Genomic DNA, 21,810 nt, shown 5'->3' with positions numbered 1-21,810 from the left:
TTCCGCGGTGAGGTTTGCATTCAGTTTTATGCTATTTTTGACTTCATATGCATTGTGCATTCAGGTTGCTTTGTGGAGGATTTGGCAGCATCTAGTGGTGGAAATGCAGAGAGCAAGACAAGTCAAATCTACGGTGGCTGCAGAGGACCACAATTCCCCTCCAACAAGTTCATCTACACGTACTTCCAGAGGTTTGCTGACGTTTCTGTGCAGAAGTCACGTTCAAGTCCATATTTCTGTATATGTGTGTGTGTGTGTGTGTGTGTGTGGGGGGGGTTCTCCAGGTTTTCTGGCAAATCTGGCTGATTAAGACTCTAACTTGGACGGATGGTCAGCAGCACAAAACCAGATAAGAAAGAACATTCAGAACGTGGTGAGAGCCTCCTCACAGACATGAAACAGATGACTCCTCCTCCTCCTCCTCCTCCGCCTCTGCGGTTCCAAACACGTCGTTACTGATGACTTGCAAGGTTATGGATTCCCAAACATGTCACTGACTCTCTTCCCGTGGCAGGGTCGTTTCTTCTGGTCCCCTCCAACAGGTTGGAGACAGATGGGAGATGAGATGGAATAAACCGCCGGCCGGGGTGTGACCTCGCTCAGACACTTTCCTCATCCTCATCTGAGGGCTCTTCCCACTCGCTCTTCCACAGTTCAGAACAAAGCTGCGGTCAATTTTAGCACCTCTACCTCTGAGAACAAACTCTCCTTCTCCCTCTTGTCTCTTCCCGACTTCTTGAGCTTTGGCTGCTCTCCTGTTGTTGCCCCAACGTGTCTGCGGGACCCTCGCTGGCCAATGAAGCGAATCAACACATTGTTTCTAGGAAACCTTTGGCTCCAATTTACAGATACACAAAAAGGACAAAAGACACCACAACATTCAGTAAGAGTGAGGCGAAGCCTCTTCCACTGGTGCGCCTGCGCTCATTGCACATATTTATAGGGGCTAAATAAAGTCTGGATGTGTGCAGATGAGTCATTTATGGGCAGAACAACTGTTTTATTCCAGAATAACAATGTGACTTTTAGAGAAAATACCAGGGTGTGAGTTTATCTAGTCATTCAGGCCAGCTGACGTGGGCCGAGCAGCGTCAATGCCAAAAAAGCCAAAATGAAAAGGAGGATGTGTGTGAATAAAAGTGGAAGACAAAGTAGAATTTTGGATTTCCCAGCATGAATATTAGCTGGAACATTTCTTCACACACCAATCAATCTTTAAACGAGTGGAAATTAAAACCCCCTCACCAACGGCGGTGATCTGTCCCGCTGATCAATCCCACCTCCTTTATTTTCACTCCCTTGTCCTCCCGGAGAGAGGAGTGAAGCTAAAATATCTTTGTTTTCGGATGATTGATGAGCTGCTTGATGGAGTCGGACGCCTCCGGAGGATTAAAAACCTGCTCGTGCTGTTGGATCCATCTCCAGCTCCACGTAAGTCTTATAAACACGGCAGCTCCTTATTTGAATTTGATCAAATGTTTCAAAGTTTTGCTAGTTTATTATCCAATCAGTCAGTAACTATTACTGACTGGGCTGCCTGCCAAGCAGTGATCGCTGCAGTGAGTCCAGTACCACCCATGTGGTCCTGAGCCTGTTACCAATCTGATGTTACATGTACATAAATATGCAGTAAAACTGTAGAGCTGGAGCTCAACAATGACCGTCTTGTTGCTAAACCACAGTTTTTATTTATTTACGGCCCCAATTCTTTTCTGACGCTTTAATTGGAGTCATGAGCGTTTGCTACAGCAGGAAGGACTGTGGACAGTTTATCCTGCAGTGAAGTAAAAATGTTCCTTGTGATGATCTGAATGAAAGAGCAGCAGCACCGGCGATGCAAACCGAGGCCACGAAGGCAGGTTCAAAGGCAAACTCCTGCATTCCTCCTCCCTGAGCAGACCACCCAAAAACACCCCCGATGCCTCCTGACCCCCCCCCCCCCCATGTTGTCTTGAGTTACAGGGTAAATGTCACAAAAAAGGAGCCTGAACTTCAAAAGGCCACCGATCTGAAGCAGCCCGAGTTAATCTTGTTACTCCGACCTGCAGCTCAGAACCCGACTCATCCTGAGGAGAGCTGTAAAAATGAGAGGAAATGCCATCTCCACCATCTCCACCTTCCCCTCACGAACTGTCGTGTGTTCGCAGCTCGTTCTAGAAACGCATTCGTTCTCATAGTTGTGCCGTGATGTGATGTGAACATCTGTCCTGATGTCTCTCCCTGGTCATAAGGAAGATTTGGGGACTTTCTTTTTTCATTTTCTTTCGAAGCACCAGGCCACACCACAACACTGTTTTGCTGGTTACTAGGCAGAAGAGCCGCTGAGCCCCAGTTAAGGACATTTTAATTCAACTTTTTGGGTCGTAAAAGAAAAATCTCGTAACCAAAGGAATTACGACGTTATTACCCAGACCGAGGGAGATTTGTTCCCGACCTTCCACCAATTTGTCTGCATTCTTCACTGGACCGCGGCTGTTTTGTTCCCAGTACCACCTTCAACAAGCAGATATCAGCTCCACAAACATGTGGTGCGCTCTTGAAGACTACCCAAAACCACATGTCGCCCTGTTAGACGACGGCCTTGATGTGAACCAGCAAACAGCGCAGATGCAGCTTTCTTCTTTGTGCTCATTGTTTCGGCGTGTTAACTTTGATGGAAGCGAAACTGACTGGGCCAATTCACGGGAAAAATCTTCTGCATGATTTTAGTAGCAAATAAATTAAGAAAGAAAAATAAAGTAAGAAAGATTAGAAGTGAACGGACTGACACCACTATCACTTTTTCTTCTCTGCAACGCCATTTTCTTATGACAGGAAGTAAAGAGGATCCCATGAAGAGGTCACAGAACCCCCCCTCCTCTCTCCATCGTTCATCATCCCCCTTAACTTTGTGACGGAGTGGAAACACTTCAGCGCACTTGTTTATGCTGAAAGCGTGGCAGCTATTAAGAAGCGTTGCCCCACACCTCCGCGCATCTGCGAGTGTTTGTCCTTGTGTGTGAAAGGCGGAGGTGATGGAGAGCAGGAAGCGCCGTCACCGAGCTAATCCTCTCCCTTTTTAACATTATCGACCTGGTGAATTATTCACCCGGGGCCTTTTTTTGAGATCCTCTCAGTTTATTTAACCTTTAGCCAACACTGTGTCAGGTGTGTGGACTCTGCAGAGGGAGGCGTGTGTGTGTGTGTGTGTGGAACCAGCAGTGTCCTGTTTACATTTGCGTCCTCAACTCCCACGCTGTACTCTTGGTTTGTCGATGGTTAATCAAATTATTGCCCTTAATTTCAATCTTTGTTCTGTTATTTGGGTCTTAGTTTTCATTTCAAGGCACAGAAGAAACAGGTCACCTCTTGTGAGCATGTGCCGAACTACAGTTTAACCGCACTGTTTCCCCAACAGGGATGCCATTTTGTGCTGAACCAGCAACTGTTGGGCTCTGGGGGAGTAAAAACAACCCCTCTGAAAGCGGTCGCCCGTCCTTCTACCATACGAAGTGTTTATGGCAGCAGGTTGGAGTTTAGGCGCTTGAGCTATGTGACCCTCCCTGACCCCTCGCTCAGATGTTAAAAACAGTCCTGTCAGTCCAGCAGCCAGGGCCCCTCAGCCGTCGCTAAGCCTGAGTTTGAAATCTTAGAATGTGGGAATAAGGCAGAGAAACGGCCACCTTTCCAGCCTGCTGGGCTTCGTGGTCTGATGGTGATAAATAAAGCTTCAGATGATGTTGTAGCAACACAAACGTGCTCACAATGTAGTTTAACCTAGTTTATTAGGCTATAACGAGGAGATTTAAGCATTTACCTGATCAACCATGGGGCAAGCAACAACCTTTTTGGAAAGACACATTTATGTCGACTATGATGATCTAGATTCAAACCTGAGTGATTGGAACGCAGCTCAGGACGGGCACGTTTCAGGGTGGGGGCTGTGCTGTTGCTGGTTTCCACACAAGGCTTCCACTGTTCCCACAGAGGCAAACAGGCGACACCACAGCTGCTGATAACGACGGGATCAGCGCAGGCACGTTTGGGGTGGGACTTCAAAGCCATCATCTGCGGGCCGCTTTGATATGGCTGACATCTGCGGCCTTAAGTGGCCTCAGACAGAGATTGATTTTCCTCTGAAGATGAAATGTTTGATGTGAGATAAATGCCCGTGTTTTTCCCTTTCCTCTCGTCAGCCGTGAAGAATATCACAGGTGCAATGTAAAAACACAAGGACAGGGAAGAAAGGGGTCGGTCGTTCTACGCTCGGCTCGCAGTTAAAACCTGCACCGACCTTTTAGCTTCCTTTACCTGCAACCTTTCAATCCCCCATATTTACTGATGCAGCAGCTCTTTATGTGCACCGGCTGTTTAATATGATCTGGAGAACCTGTTCCTACACCAGCACCCCTACTGGTAGCAGAATGGCAGAAACAGCGACATTTTCCGAGCCTTACTTGACACAACTAGAGTTATTTTGGGTAAACACGTGCACTGTTTGAGCAAGGTCAGCTGCCACACACAAATAAGGGCTGTTACAGGTCCCAGACCGTTGCTACATACATCAGCACCAGAGTCTAGTGTGTAACTAGAGGTACAATAAGACCCAGGGATTGTTTTGGTTAGGTATAATTCTGCCCTACGATTATTAGAACTAGCAGCTGTTCAATAATAATAATAGCGTGTAAAGCAATTTTAAGGAACGATAAATGTAGTTAAAAAGGTTCTGTGTGACCTGATATGTCTATAATGGCAACAATAAAACCTTAACCTGCCTCCAGCTGACACAAATCACATTTCTGTCAGATGTTAACCAACAGACGAGCGAATAAGCATGTTTAGTCACAGTAACGCCTTACTTTCTTCCCTTCATGCAAACAATCATCCATTTTACATTGCGATAATAAAGGTTGCTTGGTAACTGTAGGCTAAATCTCCCTTTTGCACCTGTGATTGGCCTAAGTCTGTATAAAATGCATCACAGAATCACACAGTGCACGTGGTTCTACCAACACTTGAGCTTCAAGGGTCTATGACTGATCAGTAGCTCAGTTTACAGACGTCATTCAAGACTATAACTATGAAAAACAATGTGAATGTTATCTTTATATTTACATCTTAATTCGTTTAGTGGCCTGGAAACACTCTAAATGCCAACACTCAGTGGTGTTTTATAGGCGGTCGAAGTAAAAGTAGTGCCATCTGCTGACCACCCGCTGATGGCCACCCATCATCAACAACTGTCCCACCTTAGGGGCCACGCCCCCCAGTTTTCAAACCACATTAAACAATAGCAGATATGCAAACATAATCCAGCTGAACATTAAAGGTTAGAAAGAGTAGAAAATATCAAATATATGGCAAAAATCACTAGAATATTTTTTTTTAAATTACAGTATATGATTCTATTTACAGATACAGACAGTTTAAAGGCACCACCATGTAAAAGCTGTTTAAATAATATCGGTAAAAATGTTTCAAAACATGAAGAATATATGTTATCGCTATCATTTACACTGGGACACCGTTAGTTGTCTATTTTGGTTACAGATTGGATATATTTTGTTATAGAAAAATAACGAATTACATATATAAGAGCACCCCCCTGGGCTGCCACCTTATCGTGGTGGAGGGGTTTGCGCGTCCCAATGATCCCAGGAGCTCCGTTGTCTGGGGCTATATGCCCCTGGTAGGGCCACCCATGGCAAACAGGTCCTAGGTGAGGGACCAGACAAAGCGTAGCCCAGGACCCCCTAATGATGCTGAACAACTTTGGTGCCAAGTTTCCCTTGCCCGGATGCGGGTCACCGGGGCCCCCTCCTGGAGCCAGGCCTGGGGGTGGGGCACGTTGGCGAGCGCCTGGTGGCCGGACCTCTGCCCATGGAGTCCGGCCGGGCGCAGCCCGAAGAGGCAACATGGAACCCCCTTCCCGTGGGCTCACCACCTGCAGGAGGGGCCAAGGGGGTCGGGTGCATTGTGTTTTGGGTAGCAGCCGGAGGCAGGGACCTTGGCGGTCTGATTCCCGGCTGCACAAACTGGCTCTAGGGACATGGAATGTCACCTCTCTGGTGGGAAAGGAGCCTGAGTTGGTGCGCGAGGTTGAGAAGTTCCGACTAGATATAGTTGGCCTCACCTCGACGCACGGCAAGGGCTCTGGAACCAGTCTTCTTGAGAGGGGTTGGACTCTCTACCACTCTGGAGTTGCCGATGGCGAGAGCGACGGGCAGGGGTGGCAATTCTGGTTGCTCCCCAGCTCAGTGCCTGTGTATTGGAGTTTACCCCGGTGGATGAGAGGGTAGCCTCCCTTCGCCTTCGGGTGGGGGGACGGATCCTGACTGTTGTTTGTGCCTATGGTCCAAACAGCAGTTCAGCGTATCCACCCTTTTTGGAGTCCTTAGAGGGAGTGCTGGAGAGTGCCCCTTCTGGGGGCTCCCTCGTCCTCCTGGGTGACTTCAATGCTCACGTTGGCAATGACAGTGTGACCTGGAGAGGTGTGATTGGGAAGAACGGCCCCCCTGATCTGAACCCGAGTGGTGTTTTGTTATTGGACTTCTGTGCTCGTCTCAGATTGTCCATAACGAACACCTTGTTCAGACATAAAGGCGTCCACATGTGCACTTGGCACCAGGACGCCTTAGGCCAGATCGATGATCGACTTTGTGGTTGTGTCATCGGATTTGCGGCCGCATGTTACTGGACACTCGGGTGAAGAGAGGGGCGGAGCTGTCAACTGATCACCACCTGGTGGTGAGTTGGCTCCGATGGTGGGGAAGGATGCCGGACAGACCTGGCAGGCCCAAACGTGTTGTGAGGGTCTGCTGGGAACGCCTGGCAGAGTCCCCTGTCAGAAGAAGCTTCAACTCACGCCTCCGGGAGAGCTTTGACCATGTCCCGGGGGAGGTGGGGGACATTGAGTCCGAGGTGGACCGTGTTCCGTGCCTCCATTGTTGAGGCAGCTGACCGGTGCTGTGGCCGCAAGGTGGTTGGTGCCTGTCGTGGCGGCAATGCCCGAACCCGCTGGTGGACACCAGCGGTGAGGGATGCCGTCAAGCTGAAGAAGGAGTCGTATCGGGCCTTACTGGCCTGTGGGACTCCTGAGGCAGCAGATGGGTACCGGCGTGCCAAGCGGAGTGCAGCTACGGCGGTTGCCGAGGCAAAAACTCGGGCATGGGAAGAGTTCGGTGAGGCCATGGAGAACGACTTTCGGACGGCCTCGAAAAGGTTCTGGACCACCATCCGGCGTCTGAGGAGGGGAAAGCAGTGCACTGTCAACACTGTGTATAGTGGTGATGGGGTGCTGCTGACCTCAACTCGGGATGTTGTGGATCGGTGGAAGGAATACTTCGAGGACCTCCTCAATCCCACCAACACGCCTTCCAGTGAGGAAGTAGGGCCTGGGGACCTGGAGATGGGCTCTTGTATCTCCGGGGCTGAAGTTGCCGAGGTAGTTAAAAAACTCCTCGGTGGCAAGGCCCCGGGGGTGGATGAGATCCGCCCAGAGTCCCTTAAGGCTCTGGATGTTGTAGGGCTGTCGTGGTTGACTCGACTCTGCAACATCGCGTGGACATCGGGGGCAGTGCCGCTGGATTGGCAGACCGGGGTGGTAGTCCCTCTTTTTAAGAAGGGGGACCGGAGGGTGTGTTCCAACTATAGGGGGATCACACTCCTCAGCCTCCCTGGTAAGGTCTATTCAGGGGTACTGGAGAGGAGGGTCCGCCGGATAGTCGAACCTCGGATTCAGGAGGAGCAATGTGGTTTTCGTCCTGGGCGTGGAACAGTGGACCAGCTCTACACCCTCAGCAGGGTCTTCGAGGGTGCATGGGAGTTTGCCCAACCAGTCCACATGTGTTTTGTGGACTTGGAGAAGGCATTCGACCGTGTCCCTCGGGGGGTCCTGTGGGGGGTCCTCCGAGAGTATGGGGTGTCGGGCCCGCTGATACGGGCTGTCCGCTCCCTGTACGATCGGTGCCAGAGTTTGGTCCGAATTGCTGGCAGTAAGTCGAACTCGTTTCCGGTGAGGGTTGGCCTCCGCCAGGGCTGCCCTTTGTCACCGATTCTGTTCATAATTTTTATGGACAGAATTTCTAGGTGCAGTCATGGTGTTGAGGGGATCTGGTTTGGTGACCTCAGGATCGCGTCTCTGCTTTTTGCGGATGATGTGGTCCTGTTGGCTTCATCGGCCCGTGACCTCCAACTATCACTGGATCGGTTCGCCGCCGCCTGCGAAGCGGCTGGGATGAGAATCAGCACCTCCAAATCCGAGGCCATGGTTCTCGACCGGAAAAAGGTGGAGTGCCTTCTCCGGGTAAAGGAGGAGATCCTGCCCCAAGTGGAGGAGTTTAAGTACCTCGGGGTCTTGTTCACGAGTGGGGGAAGAATGGAGCGGGAGATCGACAGGCGGATCGGTGTGGCGTCCACAGTAATGCGGACTCTGCACCGGTCCGTTGTGGTGAAGAGAGAGCTGAGCCGAAAGGCGAAGCTCTCGATTTACCGGTCGATCTTCGTTCCTACCCTCACCTATGGTCATGAGCTTTGGGTCATGACCGAAAGAACAAGATCACGGGTACAAGCGGCTGAAATGAGCTTCCTCCGTAGGGTGGCTGGGCTCTCCCTTAGAGATAGGGTGAGAAGCTCTGCCATCCGGGAGGAGCTCGGAGTAGAGTCGCTGCTCCTCCGCGTTGAGAGGAGCCAGATGGGGTGGCTTGGGCATCTAGTTAGGATGCCCCCTGGACGCCTCCCTGGTGAGGTGTTCAGGGCATGTCCCTCCGGTAGGAGACCCCCGGGGAGACCCAGGACACGTTGGAGAGACTATGTCTCTCGACTGGCCTGGGAACGCCTGGGGATCCCTCCGGATGAGCTGGAGGAGGTAGCTGGGGAGAGGGAAGTCTGGGCTTCTCTCCTTAGGCTGCTCCCCCGCGACCCGACCCGGATAAGCGGTAGAGAATGGATGGATGGGATGGATATATAAGAGCAATATTTTAATAGTGGATCGTTTCTGAGTGTCGGTCAGGTGAAGGTCAAAGTTCCATCACGTAGAGCAAACTCTGGGAAGCCGAGCTGTCAGAAAACACCCTTTATCATCCTCCCACCCTCAGTGGGGCTATCACTGGATTAAACAACCAAATAGATAAATAAAATAAGCCAAACTGGAGATGAAACCACTGAAAGTGATATGAGACCAACTGCTGTGTGAAAACAACAGCGAGAGTCAGAAATTCAACTGAATCGGTTGGTTCACCTCTGTCTGAGTGCTGACAGGCGCCTGTGATCACATTACTGAGGTGTTCCAGGTCGACATGTCAGAATATTCCCACAGGCTTTAACCCACTGATGGAAGATTCAGAGGGAATTGTTCACTGATGTCAGTTTACTGCTACAAAAATGGGATGAAAGTTGTTCTGTGGTGCCAGAGATGGAAGCGAACCAAAACGTCTGAGCCTGACGGAGGCCTTAACGCTACACAGTTGTGCACTGTTAAATGATATAGTTAATAAATAAATAGAGCCTGAATTAAAGCTGTGCATGGAACTGGCCTTGAAATAGCTAGAGGCTTTTTTTTTACATTCAAAAGTTACAATATACAAAGTTCAAAAGTTTTTTTTACACAAATCAGGACATTTCTGTTCCTAAACAAGTTTATATGCTACAAATAAAGAAGAAAGCGCACTGTACCTGAGTAAAAGTCCACGATTTCTTTTGCTTTAGTGTTCAAAAGGACGTCAGGCGTGATTTCCGGGAACGTATTGCGTCACTTCCTGTCTTCTCAATCGTTGTTGGTTGCGCTGTGCACGGTGTGTTGTATTCACCTAAAATTGATCACTTAGTGTGTTGTATTCACTTTAATTAAAATTTGAACACTTGGGACATTCTAGTCACCTGATAACAGTGAGAAATAACCCATATTAAACAAATACAGGGCTCCAACGATTATCAGCGTTAGCATGGCCTCACCGTCTGTTTCACCCGGTGTCTTTGTTCAGCGTGTGAAATGTTTAGTTACTCCTCTGCCTCCTTTAGTGAAGGGACGAGGTGCAGAAAGTGGAGTTTATTTACGGCTATGGAGGCGAGACTTGGTGAGCTTGAGACGCGGTTCCGCAGCTTGGAGTTAGCTGGAGTTGCGTCAGGTAGCCAGGAGAAGCTAGCTGCTGCGGCGCCACCTAGCATAGCTACAGCTAGCGGTCCCCTGGCAGCAGCCGGCGAGCCAGGGCGGCTGGGTGACGGTTCGCAGGAAGCGTAGCCCAAAACAAAGGCCCCCGGTGCACCACACCCCCCGCTTCCCATGGCTAATCGTTTTTCCCCACTCGGCGACACACCCGCTGAGAAACCGACCCTGGTAATCGGCGACTCTGTTTTGCGCTACGTGAAGCCGACTCCAGCGACCATAGTCAAGTGCATTCTGGGGGCCAGAACGGGCGACATAGAAGCAAATTTACGGCTGCTGGCGAGAAGTAAACGTAAATTTGGTAAAGTTATTATTCACGTCGGAGCAAACGACACCCTGCAGTCCGAGGTCACCAAAATTAACACAGAGTCTGTGTGCAGCTACGCAAAAACAATGTCGGACTCCGGAGCATTCTCTGGTCCCCTCCCCAATCTGGCCAGCGATGAGATGTTTCGCCGCATGTCGTCGCTCCGTCGCTGGCTGTCACGGGGTGCCCCGAAAACCAGGTGGCCTTTGTAGACAATTGGAGCAGTTTTTGGGGAAAACCTGGTCTGATTAGGAGAGACGGTGTCCATCCCACACGGGATGGTGCCTCTCTCATTTCTAGTAATTTGGCTAATTTTATTAGACCCAAAGTGACCTGACAATCCAGGGTCCAGACCAGGATGCAGAGTTGTAGTCTTACACACCTCTCTGCTGCTTCCATAGAACCCTCATCCACCAACAATAACATATTTAACACTACAGAGGTAGTCTTTGTTCCACGGTTAAAAGTTCACCAAGCACAGAGCAGGGGAGCGGTCAATCACCATAATCTTATTAAAATTAATACCAAAGCACAAGTTGGGGAAACTAATATCACAATTAAGTGTGGACTGTTAAATGTTAGATCTCTTTGGTGTAAATCCCTGTTAGTGCACGACCTGATAGCGGATCATCACATTGATTTATTTTGTCTTACTGAGACCTGGTTTCAGGAGGAGGAGTATGTTAGCTTAAATGAATCTACTCCTCCTACCCATCTTAATTATCATATTCCTGGTGTTACTGGTCGAGGAGGGGGAGTGGCAGCAATCTATCACTGCAAGTTATTAATTAATCCAAGACCAAAACATGGCTCCAGTTCATTTGAAAGCCTGACTCTTGGCATCACCCATCTGAACTGGAGGACAGAAAAGCCACTTTTGTTTGTAGTTGTATATCGGCCCCCTGCTGGGCCACATTCAGAGTTCCTATCTGAGTTCTCTGACTTCTTATCTGACTTGGTCCTTAGATCAGATAAATTATTGGAGACTTTAATATGCATGTACATGTTGTAAATGACAGCTTTAGAAATGACTTCATTTCAGTACTTGAGTCAGTTGGTTTAGTCAGTTGGCATTTTTCTCTTTGATCTTAAGTTGGCATTTTAGTCTTTGATCTCTTTGATCTCCTTTATATCAAACACATCAGGTCTATCTCTTTCAGCACAGGCCTGAGGAGCTCAACACTTTTGTACCACACTGGTGACCAGCAGACGCATCAATGGCACAGAGAGGAACCCAGCAGCTGAAGGCAGAGCAAGAACCACTGGAATTATCTATGGAGACTTGGAGGGAAGAGGTCCAGCACCTTAGAGAAGCTCTGGCAGAGAAGGAGGAGCAGCTCAGCAGGGCAGCGAAGAGGCGACAGATGCGGACTGTATCCCATATGGAGACCCTGACCCAGCTGAACAACACACAAGCTGCTCTGAAGGAGAGCAACCTCAAATGTGCTTCCCTGGAGAAAACCCTCCACAGTCAGCAGCAGGAGATAGAGGAGCGACATAAGAGAGAGCTGATGGAGCAGGAGGAAGGTTTCAATGAGAAGCTCCTTGTGATTGAGGAGGAATTTAAGAGGAAGCTGGAGGAAGAGAAGCACAGATTTAATGAAGAGGAAGAGGCCTTGAGGCAGCAGCTCTTTCGACAAGAAACAAATTTCAAAAAACTGCTGGAAGAAGAGCAGCACAAATATAACGAGGAGATGGTTAAAAAAGAAGAGTCAATAAAGCAGCAGCTGTTGACTAAAGAGGAGACCCATAACAAGATGCTGGCTGATGTTTGTCAGCAGTGGGAGAAGACAGCTCAAAAATGGGTCCAGATGAGGGAAGAGCTGGAGCAGAAGATCCAGGAGAGCCAACGGTCGAGGCAAGAGGAGCAGGAGAAGACAAAAGAGGATCTCCAGAGGCTCTCTGAAGCGATCCTCCAACTTGAGGTGAGATGCTTTCACCTTTGTTCCTCTTCCAGAAGATTTCAGATGATGTTCAGTGAAATCTAAAACACAATCTCTCTTTTCTGCAGCTTCAGATATCAAAGAAAAAGAGGAGAAAATGCTTCTGGAGAAGGATCTGCAAAAGGATGAGGTTCTGGAAAAGATGAAGAACAATTCCAGGAGCTCCCAAAGCCCTCCTCCTCCTCCTCCTCCTCTACATTCTGACTTCCACAGCGTCACATCTTGTCTTTATCAATTTTATTTTACGGTATAATCATTGTTTATATTTTATGTTTGGATCTATGATGTCGAAACAATAAAACTCAAAGTAAACCACCAGATTGTAGATGTTGTCAATGGCAGCTTTAGAAATGGCTTCATTTCATTACTGGAGTCAGTTGGTTTCCTCCAGCAGATAAACCAACCAACTCATAACTTCAACCACACCTTAGATCTAGTTCTGACTTATGGTGTTGAGGTAGAACATGTGTCAGTGTTCCCTCAGAACCCCCTCCTGTCAGACCATTCTTTGATCACTTTCACATTTATGATTAAGGATTCTTCTATGCTCAGAGCTCAGTCTTACTATAGCAGATGTCTCTCAGATAATGCTGTAGCTAAGTTTAAGGAAGTGATCTCTGTGCTGATCCCAGGACCACCGTGTGTTTCCCCAGGGATCAATCATTATAATCTTAGCCCTGCTGAGGTCGACTCTATTGCTGAAGGTGCAGCAGCCTCACTGAGAATCACGCTTGATTCTGTTGCCCCCCTGAAAAAGAAAATAGTAAATCAGAGGAGGTGTGCCCCCTGGTATGGTTCACATATCAGGACCCTCAAGCAGAAAGTGTGAAGACTAGAAAGGAAGTGGCATTCTTGTAAAATAGACAGCTATCATGTAGCCTGGAAAACCTGTCTATTAGTTTACAAAAAGGCCCTCCGTAAGGCTAGAACAGCTTATTTTTCTTCTTTAATTGAAGAAAACAAGAACAACCCCAGGTTTCTTTTCAGAACTGTGGCCAAATTAACTAAGAGTCACAGTGTTTTAGATCCACGTATCCCTTCTTCCCTTAGTGGTGAAGACTTCATGAGCTTCTTCACTGATAAAGTTCTAGCTATCAGAGAGAAAGCTAACCAGGCCATCCCAACAACTGGACCATCACCAGATGTGCTGACTGTGGGAACATACAGGGTCTCCAACGAGCCCTTAAACTCCTTCAGCCCTATATATTTTTCTGAGGCGTCATCGCTAATTCAGAAATCCCAGTCCACCACGTGTCTCTTAGATCCCATGCCAACACACCTGTTGAAGGATGTTTTACCATTGATAGGCAGCTCTATCCTGGACCAGATCAATGGTTCTTTAGTGACAGGTTATGTACCCTGGTCCTACAAGGTGGCAGTGATTAAGCCGTTGCTTAAAAACCATCACTGGATCCTGACATATTATATCCAACCTTCCTTTCAACTCTAAAATTCTTGAGAAGGTGGTGGTTGCTCATGTCCATGGTGTTCCCTCCCCATACAGTAGGGTTAGCCATGGAGTTCCTCAAGGTTCTGTACTTGGACCAATCGTCTTCACCTTTTACATGCTTCCCTTGGGGAACATTATTGGGCAGCGTGGGATAAATTTTCATTGTTATTCTGATGACACTCAGCTTTATTTATCCATGAAACCAGAGGAGACCGAGAAGTTAGTGAAGCTTCAGACCTGTCTTCAAGACACAAAGTCCTGGATGTCTTCAAATTTCCTCCTCCTTAACCCAAGAAAAACTGAGGTCATGGTGTTTGGTTCTGAACCTCTCAGGGATAGATTAGATCACATGATCACTCTAGATGGTATCTCATTAACATCTAGTCTCTCTGTGAGGAATCTTGGAGTAACTTTTGACCAAAATCTCTCCTTCAACTCACACATTAAATTAGTCTCTAGAAGTGCCTTTTTTCACCTGAGGAACATCACAAAGATCAGGAAGCTACTGACGCGGCATGATGCAGAAAAGTTAGTCCATGCATTTGTTACTTCCAGGCTGGACTACTGTAATTCTTTATTATCAGGGTGTCCAAACAACTCTTTAAGAAGCCCCCAGCTGATCCAAAATGCTGCAGCCAGAGTTCTGACAGGTATTGACAAAATAGATCACATAACTCCTGTAATGGCGTCGCTTCATTGGCTGCCCGTTAAATTTAGAATAATTTTTAAAACCCTTCTTTTGACCTACAAGGTCCTCAGAGGCCTAGCTCCATCCTACCTGGAGGAGCTAGTGAAACCTTACCAGCCCAATAGACCGCTCCGCTCTCAGAATGCTGGTCTACTTGTGGTTCCCAGAGTTTCTAGGAGTAGAATGGGGGGCCGAGCATTTAGCTACCAGGCCCCCCTGCTATGGAACCAGCTCCCTGTCCAGGTACGGGAGGCTGACTCCATCGCTACTTTTAAGATCAGACTTAAAACCTACCTCTTTGAAAAAGCTTATTGTTACTAATTCTGTAGTTCCAGTTACTATCATAGACAGACAAATTATCATACTTTGGGGGTCGTCTAATCGTTAGGTCACATCTTAGCTGTGCTGTTATAGGCCAAGGCTGCAGGGGTCCGGAAACATGATCACCTGACAGGCCTCACTGGGTCATGGTTTCCTCTCCTCTCCTCTCCTCTCCTCTCCTCTCCTCTCCTCTCCTCTCCTTTCTCTACTCTACCTGTCCTCCCCCCTTCTCCTCTCTCTCTACCCAGCCGGCCATCAGCAGGAGGGTCCCCCTACATGAGCCTGGTCCTGCTCAAGGTTTCTTCGTGTTAAAGGGGAGTTTTTCCTTGCTACTGTTGCTTGTCTGGGGTTAGGCCCTGGGATTTTTGAAACAATTTTGATTGTAAAAGACGCTATATAAATAAAGATCAATTTGATTGGAAAAGACTCAGTGTTCATATCACTGCCGCTGGGGGGCGCTGTTGTGCGAAACTGGCTCTGGCTCGTAATCGGTGTTTGGAATAAAACATTGATGTTGCCGTCTGGGAAATGGTTTCCAGTTCCACCATTACTGGAGGAAAATTGCTAAAGTAATCTACAACAGTAGATCTGGCTCAGTCGATCCAACAACAGATCCTCTAATCTGCTCATTAGCATGTGATCAATAGGATTCTAGATTATTGTAAATTGCAGTGAGCATTTCTGGGGTTCTCTAATCAGATTAAAGAGGCTTGTCCTTCCCAGGCCTTCATCTCCTCCACTGATGCGGCCTCCAAATCAAACGCTGCCCTCAGATCTGCAGCTGGGACTAATGAGAATTTCATTAGTCAGGCCTGATAGGAGGAGGTGGAGGAAAAACCCTGGTGCCTCAACAACTCTTTTCAGTAGAAGCTTTGGTGAATAGGCTCAGAAGTCCAAATAAATGTTACACAAAGCTAATTGGGAAAAGTATTTTTTAAAAAAAAGAACCGGGGAGAGATGTTGAAGGGCAGTTGGAAGCAGCAGAAACAGGGGAATAAAAAGCAAATGAAACAGGACATTTCATAAATCTGTGGCTGGTGGATGATGAGGAGACTCGTGAGAGTGGAGATAATCAACAATAGTGGAAGGTAAAGATAGGAACAGGTGATGAAAGGATGAGAAGGTAGGAGGAAGGAGGGATGAGGAGGAGAGGAGGTAGACGGGTGGAGAGGCTGAAGGGGCCGACCTCCCCAGCTGAGGACTGATGTGATGCTAATCTCTCAGCTGGAACATCTGCTCCGACCTCGGAAACAACAGCTCCTGCAGGGCAGATGGCAACGGAAGATGGCGCGATAACCCCGCCCCCACGGGCAGCTCCCCAGTCCCCGCCCGGCCACAAAGACACCCCCTGTGCGCGGATGCGCCGGGTCGGACTTAATAAAACCTGGGGCGCGCTCCTGCGCTCAAGGTGATGAGTGCAACATTCCTCACCCCCACCAGCGGGAACTGGAACACTAAAACAACGAAATAATAACGAAGAGCAATATTTAAGAGATGTGATTGGAAATTAGATTTAGAACTAGTAATTTCCTTCCAGCACTGCAGCCAATTAAATTACCGCCCGCACTCACGTTTCAGCTCCACTCCTCCATTTTTTATTTTTTATGACCGAACAAAAAGGATTGTTTTAAAGAAAGTCCCCACATGTCCCATGAAAAGCCACCGCAGAGATCCCAGAAGGGGCTCAAACGGTGACCATGACAGGAGCCTCCGGGGCCCTCGACTGTCAGCAGCGCTGATTAAAAGCCATTTTGGCTCCGAGGACAAAAAAACCAACGCACGCTGCTTTTGTCTCACGCTCATTTATCATCGGGATTGTTTGGATGCAGTTGTTTTATCCTCTGGGAGCGCGCATGTGTGTGAGTGCGTGTGAGAGAAAGATGAGACGAACGCAATTAAAGTTTTTTTTTTTTTTGGTTTTAATTAGACACTGTTCTTTTCTGGGAAGCCTGCGGCGGCGCTGGGTGGAGCCTGAGCGGAGACAGGAGGTTTGTGGTCGGGCTGAAGGAACCAGGCCGGACTAATGGAAACCGGGTGCTCCCTCACTGACACGCACGCGAAAACACACGCGCTCAACTACACACCCGCGCGCACAGAAACCGAAGAAGAGGGAATAAACACAGAGAACCACATAAAGTTACACGGACTTAAACATGAACGCACCACAAAACAGGAAATAAACATACGCGCATGCTTAAATCCACCCACGTGACCACTTGTCTTATAGAATCCAGCGATTAAATCCACTAAGCAGTGATGATGTGCACATTTGCATGCACGCACATGCGTGCAAGCTCACGCATACATTAAAACAAGTAGGCTAAGGACACACACGCACGTACACCCACTCGCTGCATGTCGCTCTCACGCATGTGCGTGCACACAGATCTCATTATAGGCGCGTATAGCGCGAGCCAAACTCCGATGCGTGCGCCTACACACGCGGATGCACATCCCCCCACCCATTCATCTCCTTCCTGTCATTACGCATGCATAAACACGCACACATGCGTGCGCACACATAAATGCGGCCAAGCACATGCTTGAGCACACACCAGCCCAACACGCACTAAGCCCCCCGTCACTCAAATGCCTTCCACACGCACGCACGCAGTCTCATGCAGCTCACGAACACATATAGTTCCGCGAGGCGGAGAAGGAAATCACTGATTCGCAAGACGAGGACGCGTTTTACAGTGGATCAAACTGAGGGTGGATCACACGCACCTCAGAGGGCCGCTAACACGCACGGAACCGGCTCAGTGCGCCACAGCCAGGCGTGTGAAATGCATGGAAAACACTGTGGGTGCGAGAGCGCGAACATTTCACAACGTCAGCACACCAACTACCCTTATCTCCTCTTAGACGCGCGTGTTGGACGGCAGGAGACGCGTGCGTGGCGACCCAGGCGCGGGCAGAGGACGCGCGCAGAGGACGCACGCAGGTTAAACGGGGCTGCAACAGGTCAATCACTGAGAGCAGGGCACCATCTAGCGTTGCGTGCAGAGTATGAGAGCACCGCCGCCAACATCTGTCCCCACCGAGGACACGTCTGTCCCCACCGAGGACACGTCTGTCCCCATCGAGGACACGTCTGTCCCCACCGAGGACACACGACGGCGGCGCGTCTGCAGCATTTGACCGTTTTCAACAACAAACACCGAAAAAGTTCAGAATGAGAAGCTGCACAAAGCTCCAGAGGCCCGAAGCTGCAGCGGAGGGAGGCGATGGCGCCGCTGGGCAGATGTGACCCCCAGAGGAAAACACACGTTCAACCACCTGACCTCACCTTTAACCTGGTTATATTAGATTAATTAAAGAAAAAACTCATTTTTATGAACACCAACACCCCCACATTCAGCTCAACACACAATTAGTGTCACTAATTGTGAAAAAAACAGAAAAAACACTTCCGTAAAACTACGGCTACCGTCAGGTCACACCTTCGGCGGCGCCGTGCCCTCTGGGCGTGGCGGGCATTTCCGCCATTAAAGAAAAAAAAACCCAACATAATCCACCGGATCCTGATCCTGCTTGCTCATGGACAAAACACAAAGCTGGCAAAAGCAATAAAACACAGCAAATGGTGTTTATTGTCAAAGTGTAGGAGTAGGACAATGTTATATGTGCATAATTCAATATTGTGTACTCTAGTTGTGCAACAAACTAAGCTACAGTATATACAGACATATATCATTACCTGTCGATCGCTGGGTGACAGTTATACTGTATAACAGTAAATCTAGTTGGCCGGTTGCTTGGGCAGGGCGGCCTTTAAAGACCACCCCCGGAGGCCCAAGACTTTGGTATCATCTGCATCAAATGCAAAATGGTGACTCTTACAGTGTAATATCAATCAATACAACTAAACACAGCCATTAAAACATCCACATGAATATACTTGATGCAACAAATGTTATGCAGAAAACTCTCTCCCCCACCCCCCCCACCCCCCCCACTTGTCTTTTCCTCAATAAAACCCATTAAAGGTTAAACAAACATTTAAATGTTATAGAGCCCATGAAAATAAAAGAAGAATGTTATGAGATCCCCGTTCTAGTTAGCAAAGATGCTTTGTGAAAAATATATGTATAGTCGAGTGAACTAAACATTTATATGATTTTACAGATGGAAAGAAAAACATTTTTGACATAAATCTTAGAATAATAATACAGCCCTACAGTCTTACGAACATAACGCCATCTCCTCGCCACTCACGCTGACCATCGTCAGGTTTGTGTCTGTCAGTGTGTGCACGCGCGCCCGCGGTTGTTCCGCCCGGACGCCGCGGCGTGACGCGACGCGTTCACGGGCTCAGCAGTCCCCCGAGTTGTGTGAATGGGGCCCAGCCTCCATTTTCCAGTCTCTCTGGTCGCTGACGTCCGCCTGGCCGTGCTGGGAGGTGGCGGGGGACAGGGACATGTGTCTGCGGGGGTTGCCGCTGTGCATGGTATTCCAGTGGCGCTTCAGATCTGACGCTTTGATGAAAGCTTTGTCGCAGGAGCCGCAGTTGAACGGCCGCTCGCCCCGATGCTGCCGCTCGTGGTCTTTCAGGTGAGATTTGTGCTTGAAGGCCTTTTCGCACAGTTGACACGCGAAGGGCCTCTCGTTGCTGTGGACGCGCTCGTGCCGCTTCAGGTCGGGGCCCCTGATGAAGGCCTTGCCGCACACGACGCAGCGGTGCGGCTTGAAGCCAGAGTGGATCTTCAGGTGCTCCTTGAGGTGGGCGGCGGTGGTGAAGGCCTTTGGGCAGTGCTCGCAGCCGTAGGGGCGGTTGGCGGTTAGCAGCCGCTCTTTCCTAGCATTGTGGTCCATGGGCTTGGGGCCCGCGCTCTGACAGGAAGCCTGGTCTCGGTGACCGTACAGCAAGTACTCCAGCTTCATGTCGGTGGATGAAGTGGAGCCCCAGCTGTGGCCGTGAGGATCTTTGTTCATGTTGGTGTTGTAGTTGTGCGGCTGCGACACGTGGGAGGCCCCGGGCCCCATGCCGTCCATGCCCTGATCGTAGAAGCTGTTCTTCCTCACCTCCTCCATGGCGAGCTCCTTAAGGATGGCGTCCTGAGCGCGCATGCCGTGATCGCCGGGTGCCTGATTCTCCCTCGTCTTCATGTTGGTCAGCTCTCGTTTCTGCGTGCACAGATTATCCAGGAAGTTGATCCCCAAAATCTGACCGGACGACATCATCATATTGATGTCCTTCTTCCTCACAGCCAGTCGGGCTGTGTACATGTAATTAAGTACCTCCTCGAAGATATCGGAGCGGATGAAATCTAGCTCCACGATGGAATTGTCCTCGTCGCTCTGCTTCTTGAAAAGCTTTTTAAAGTAGTTGCTGCAGGCTGCCAATACACAGCGATGAGCCCTGAACTCAATGTTTTCTACCACCACCACCACGTCACAGTGCTCACCCTCCAATCTTTGTTGGTTCAGCATCTTCAGAAAGGTTGCTTTGTGGTCATAGTCGATATATCTCAATAAATCAGACATGTTGCAGGAAGAAAACGTGTGGCTACCTGCAAGGACAACAGAGACAAACACATGATTTGTCAAATGGAACTATTTCTGCAACCTCTCGGGCATAGATAGCATGCACAGCAGCTAGGTTTAGCTGCTATTTCATATCCCTTGCACCACCAAATCACGCGTAGTAACTAAATATAAGCACATTCGGTAATAATCACAAATGATGCAGAAAACCGAGCTTAATTTTGAGTTTGCGAAAGCAGTTAAATCGATCATGCAGGGAGCCTTTTTGGAAAAACCACGATAGGCCCGACAGCTTAAAAACGCCGCGATAATGTTACTAAAAACACACCACCTACAAAAACAAGCACAACGAGTTTCCTTGAGCCGTGCGGTTTAACTTGAGCTCTGGTGAGAGCAGTGTTGCGTGCAGAAAAGATAACCTTAGCGAGAATATTTCACATTTCACTGCGTCCAGCCATTTTGGTCAAGCAAGCCTCCATTGGCATGTTTCTGGTGCCTTCACAGGCGTCTACCAACAGCGGAGAACGCGGCCGCGCACAGGCCCATAATAGGCGGGAAAACACTGCGCCCTTTTCAGCGCCGCTCGAAGCAACAAAGGACGAGGTGGAAAATGTTAAATACCCGAAGCCTGAACCCAATCCCTGTGTTGTCACGCAAGGCGGTCGACGACGATCCAGAGCTGTCGTTTTTCCTCTTCCTCCTCTTGTTGTGAATGCTAGGCTCTACAGGAAATGAGCCATTGTTCTACTGCCGCCTATCGCACCGGAGCAGGTACTGCACCAAGATCTTCTATGAGGAAGAAAACATCTCACTCAGCTGGGTTGCAAATGTCGGAAATGAAATCGCGGCGAAACACGAGGGCTCACACGCATATTTCTCAAGTGGTGAGAGTTTTAGAACTTTTTATTAGTAAAAGTTTTTTTTAAAAAAAACTATACTGAGTAAACTATTTCTGTTTCTCTTGTGCTTTATTTTATTTTAAAAATTACATCTCATTTACACAGCTCGAATTGTTTTCCACGTAAATAACCCGAATACTGTATGTATCATTTTGTCCGATTTTTTCAAAATAAAATTTACCATCCTGATCAAAGTGTTTGAGATGAAGCGACCCGATCTAAAAAGTAGTTTATTTTCTAGAGGTCACAAACACACCAGGAATCATTTTATCACTCCTTAGGTGAACGCTTTTTGTTTGGAATCGCGGGCGCACCAAGTGAGACATCTGCATTTTTGGGCATCCGTAATAAGCGCGCGCACCAAACTGGGCGGGGCCACAGCGGCCCGTGCTCCTCGAGACCAATGAAGAGGCTTAAGGTCCAACCAACACCAGGATGCATGTTAGATTTTATTGTGCTGCTTACCATGTTTCTTGACATGAAATAGGAACATGTGTGAAAATTATCCATTAATATATAGGCTTTCAATATAATAATGCATTTCGTTGCAATGTTAGATGTAAAAAACGTAGCC

General features: G+C 48.6%; 2 protein-coding genes across 3 annotated transcripts; one reads left to right on the top strand and one right to left on the bottom strand.

Moving 5' to 3' along the window:
• Nucleotides 1–442: 442 nt before the first annotated feature.
• Nucleotides 443–12,815, top strand: LOC130538350 (golgin subfamily A member 6-like protein 1). The gene is made up of 3 exons (XM_057055803.1): nt 443–1,431; nt 11,609–12,373; nt 12,460–12,815. The coding sequence occupies exons 2-3, from the start codon at nt 11,666–11,668 to the stop codon at nt 12,535–12,537; spliced, it is 786 nt and encodes a 261-aa protein (XP_056911783.1). The 5' UTR covers nt 443–1,431; nt 11,609–11,665; the 3' UTR covers nt 12,538–12,815.
• Nucleotides 12,816–18,420: 5,605 nt separating this feature from the next.
• On the bottom strand, nt 18,421–21,104 carry LOC130538349 (zinc finger and BTB domain-containing protein 14-like). Of its 2 annotated transcripts, XM_057055802.1 has the most exons (3): nt 20,959–21,104; nt 20,092–20,363; nt 18,421–19,977 (listed from the first exon to the last, which is right to left on the bottom strand). In XM_057055802.1, the coding sequence occupies exons 2-3, from the start codon at nt 20,335–20,337 to the stop codon at nt 19,165–19,167; spliced, it is 1,059 nt and encodes a 352-aa protein (XP_056911782.1). In that variant the 5' UTR covers nt 20,338–20,363; nt 20,959–21,104; the 3' UTR covers nt 18,421–19,164. The 2 variants fall into 2 exon arrangements, with proteins under 2 accessions (XP_056911782.1, XP_056911781.1); XM_057055801.1 differs by having other exon boundaries at nt 18,421–20,363.
• Nucleotides 21,105–21,810: the final 706 nt, after the last annotated feature.

Source organism: Takifugu flavidus, chromosome 15, assembly GCF_003711565.1.
Source record: "Takifugu flavidus isolate HTHZ2018 chromosome 15, ASM371156v2, whole genome shotgun sequence".
NCBI classification, from domain to species: domain Eukaryota; kingdom Metazoa; phylum Chordata; class Actinopteri; order Tetraodontiformes; family Tetraodontidae; genus Takifugu; species Takifugu flavidus.
This window is presented reverse-complemented; position numbering and strand designations above follow the sequence as displayed.